We start from the raw sequence: 4,032 nt of genomic DNA on the forward strand, positions 1-4,032 counted from the left end.
CTTGGATTGGATATGGGTTGCACGACGATGGCCCGATGTCTGTTATGTCAGTGACACTAAAAGGGTATTAAATGAATGAGATTGGGATATGGATGAAATATAATAAAATCGAGCCACTTTGAGGTTCCCTCTGAAATGAGGCGAGGCAATCATCCGCTCGATGCATCATACCCTTACCGAGAGTGCTAGCTAGGGAGGCTGGGAGCGCCATTTCGCAGATGAAGAGTGGAATCATTAGTGATCCAAACAAGCTAATAACATTGCTATGCATATGGTTTTTGGTATTTGGAAGATACCATGACTGCTAAAGTGATGCATTTTCTGTGTATAGAGGAATAGCATCCATTCTTTCTTCATTCATAGCTATATATACTTTGCGTATTATTCAAATTTATGATTTAAAATAGCAGCGATAAAACTGAGAGTAAAGCTAAAGTTGGGGACTAGTACGTGATTTGCTAACATATATTATGTTTCCTCTCTCTATTTTATTTATAGTTGAGCCATTTCTCAAGTTGATCAAGAAAAAATATTATGAAATTAAATTTGATCAAACAAAATCAATTACATAATAACTATATTACATTGTTATGTAATTAATTATTTTCTTCAATTATATATTAATTAAACAATAAATATATTATACTTAATATATGTTTAATTTAAATTCAATTGAGTGGATCCAAACTAAAATTTTCCATTCATGAATTGATGACGCACTTTTTTGGTACTGAACGAATCTACCAACATTCTTTAATTGGGACATTGAAAGCATGACGAATGAGGATGATGTTGGATCAAATACCCAGACAAAACCCAGAGACTGCATTATTAATTTGTCTACGAAAAGAAATGCAAAATTGAGCCAATTATGTTTCATTTAAGCGGTAATTAGGAACTTGGAAACCTCCCCCCTCCCCCCCACCCTCCGCCGCCCCAATCACAAATAGTAATCAATGTCGTTCTCTCTCTCTATATATATATATGTGTGTGCTGCAGTTAAAATATATAGTTGTTCCTTAACAATTTTATTAATATTTGACATTCACACGCTATAAATCATAATATAATTATTTATTTATTTATAATTGATGAATTTTAAAATTTACAAGTATTATTACATTTGTTTCCTGCAATATATATATATATATAAACCATGCAAGTAAAGTCAATTAAGCTTAGATTAATTTATACTATATATAAAAGTGTGAATATATCTCATGTGTTTGTTCCCATTATGAAACGACATTAGTACCTTTACTTAAAATAATAATACTTTTAACAATAAAACAAAATTAGTTATAAAAGAATAAAATTCTATCAAAAAAGATTATTTAAGAATCCTAAAACCTTATACTACTTGAACAATATAAGTATATCCAATTAAAAAAATAAAAAAGCAAATAATATTTCCACACTATTAATTTTATTAGAAAATACTTTTAAACACTCTAAAAATATTAATTTACTAGGGCACAAAAAAATTAAAATGAATAAAAATAAGAATAACACATAAAATACTAATATAAACTTTTAAAAACTATATTTACACACACGCGTGTATATATATATAAAAGAATCAATATTATGAAATTATAAATAAAAATTATCAATCTTGTTAAATTAATTTTTTTTTAAATGAGTGAGTTCTAACTAATTAATTTTTATTTTAATATATATTAATTGTGACAATTTATTTTGAAATTGTACTTTCACATACTTTTGATTTTTACCATAATATACTAAAGTAAAACAATGCTAATATGTGCATGATTGAATATTCTAAAAGAAGAAAAATAATATTTTATGATAGAAAAAATAGAATCAGAAACTGTAGATTCTATAAAGTATTTCAAAGTATATATATAATAAGCACACCAAAGGCCAAACTGATTAACATGAATTAATTTCTTACTTATATATCTTTAATTTTTAAAATAAATTGCATAAGGAACTAAAGAATAGAAAAAATATGAAAGAATCTAAAAGTTACATTTGTTTATTTTTAATGATATAATAGAAGTAAAATACCAATAATAAATAGAAGTAAAATACCAATATAATTGGAACTAATAATTCGATGATAGAAATATAATAAATTATGAGTTCAATATTTTTATAACTAATAAGCGATATATTAATCTTTAAAAATATATTTCTACACGTGAATTGTACATGATACTTTTTATTATCTTAAAATGGCTCATCCTGTGGTGTGTTTTTCTTTTTTTTTTTTTTTTGTGGTAATTAAAGGACATAAAAATGACGAATGAACATGGCATTAATCCTCTTTGAACTCGACAAAAGCGAAAACATTTGTGTTGTGGGAAATTTTAATCCAAACTAGATATGATTACATTTAAAGTAATTATATGACAAGTATAATAGATTTATTATATAATTAGTGTATAATTGAAGGAAAATTACGAATCATATAATAAGTGTATCACATTTGATATATAATAATTTTAATTTAATTAAATCTGATTTGAGTAAAAAATATAATGCCAAATAAGCTGCTCATGACATCATAAGCTATACAAGGCAACTGCGGCATATATCCCATCATGATCATCAAGTGAATTTGTGTGTTGTTCTGACGACTGTCAAAAACTAAACTATATAACATGCATATGTCTGAATCATGCACAATGAAGCCAGAAAAAGATTATTCATACACACTACATATTCTGATCATGATGGATCATCAGTACATTTGGAGACAAATAGTGAACTATGCTGAAACAGTAAACTGAATTAATAATCTGAAATTAATTAAGCTCAAGGTACCATCAAATTAAGCAGGTATCCAGGCAGTAGCAAACACTACGTTGTGTCCTTTCCAAGTAAGCACGAGATCTTCGTCTTCCTTCTTCAGCCCCCAACCAGCCGCATGCTCGTCCAGCATGTTCTTCACTTCTGTAATCGCCTCTTCACTGAAAGCAACTCCTCTGAAACTCGCATTCCTCATTCTCTGAACCCATTTGCTCTTGGGCTCAAGTCTTTCAACTCGCTGAGGCCCTTCATGTGAAATCACGTTTTCAATCTTCCAACATAAGTCGGCTTCGTACCATTGCCGCTGCTTGCTCCCCCGGGGAAGAAACGTGTCCACTGTATCATAGGGTATCCATAGATAATTGTATGCCGACCTTAATCTGTTCACTAGATTGTTTGATGTAAAATCGGCATCCTCATCCACTAACACGACTATCGTGGGATCCAGACCTCGTAATGCCTTGAGAAACATGGTGCGAAGGGATGTGCTCTCTATGGGTGAACTCGTGTTTGGGACCCCTGAAGATAGGGTTTCTTCTGGTATGTAATGAAGCATCATATGGCAGTTTATCACGAGCGCCTCACCATTTTCGACGCGTATTAACTGTTGCATTCTGAGTTGCTCAATCAATGAAGAAAACCCGTTTGAAGAACTCGAAGGAATGACCCTAAATTCCATTACGACATTGCGGGACCGAGCGAAATTAACCAATTTAGAACCTAATTCCTCGTACGACAGATCGAGCATCGGAGGGAAATCTTCCATGGCCCCGGCTACAGTGAGTTTGACCAGCGGCGGCCCCTCAAGCCTGGTAGCTATGGAATCAATAAGGGTCGGTATCTGCATGCAGTGGGTCAAGCTTAAATCGACTATATGAACCACTGAATACCCCTCCAGGGCCACGGCTGCATTAGCCGCCGTGAAACCAAACCTGTGCCACGGGGTCAAATCCACGAAGCTCGCGAGCTCAATGATTGAGAATTTGTGATTGTTCATGGATAAATCATTGGCGTGGACATTAGCCATGGCGGTAAACAGCTTGCAGTTTCCGCTCTTGGCGGCACGAGCGATAAGGGCCCGAAGGAAGCCGCAAGTGAGGCGCTGATTCGAATCACCGTCGGGGGGCGCGATGTTGTTAAGAACCCACAAGATTTGCTGAGCAAGAGTAGCGTCGTTGCTCTCGATGGCGTTGGCGCAGTGGACGAGCAACTGTTCCATGCAATTAGCGTCCCCAAAGTTCCCAAGAGACTTTGGTG

General features: G+C 33.4%; 1 protein-coding gene across 1 annotated transcript; it reads right to left on the bottom strand.

Annotated features, from left to right (window-relative positions):
• LOC105177801 (scarecrow-like protein 32) lies at nucleotides 2,624-4,032 on the bottom strand (the record flags this gene model as incomplete). The annotated part of the gene is given in 1 exon segment (XM_011101052.2): nucleotides 2,624-4,032. A coding segment is annotated over 1 exon segment (1,235 nt), but the record flags the coding sequence as incomplete, so codon positions are not given.

Source organism: Sesamum indicum, linkage group LG15, assembly GCF_000512975.1.
Source record: "Sesamum indicum cultivar Zhongzhi No. 13 linkage group LG15, S_indicum_v1.0, whole genome shotgun sequence".
Classification (NCBI taxonomy): domain Eukaryota; kingdom Viridiplantae; phylum Streptophyta; class Magnoliopsida; order Lamiales; family Pedaliaceae; genus Sesamum; species Sesamum indicum.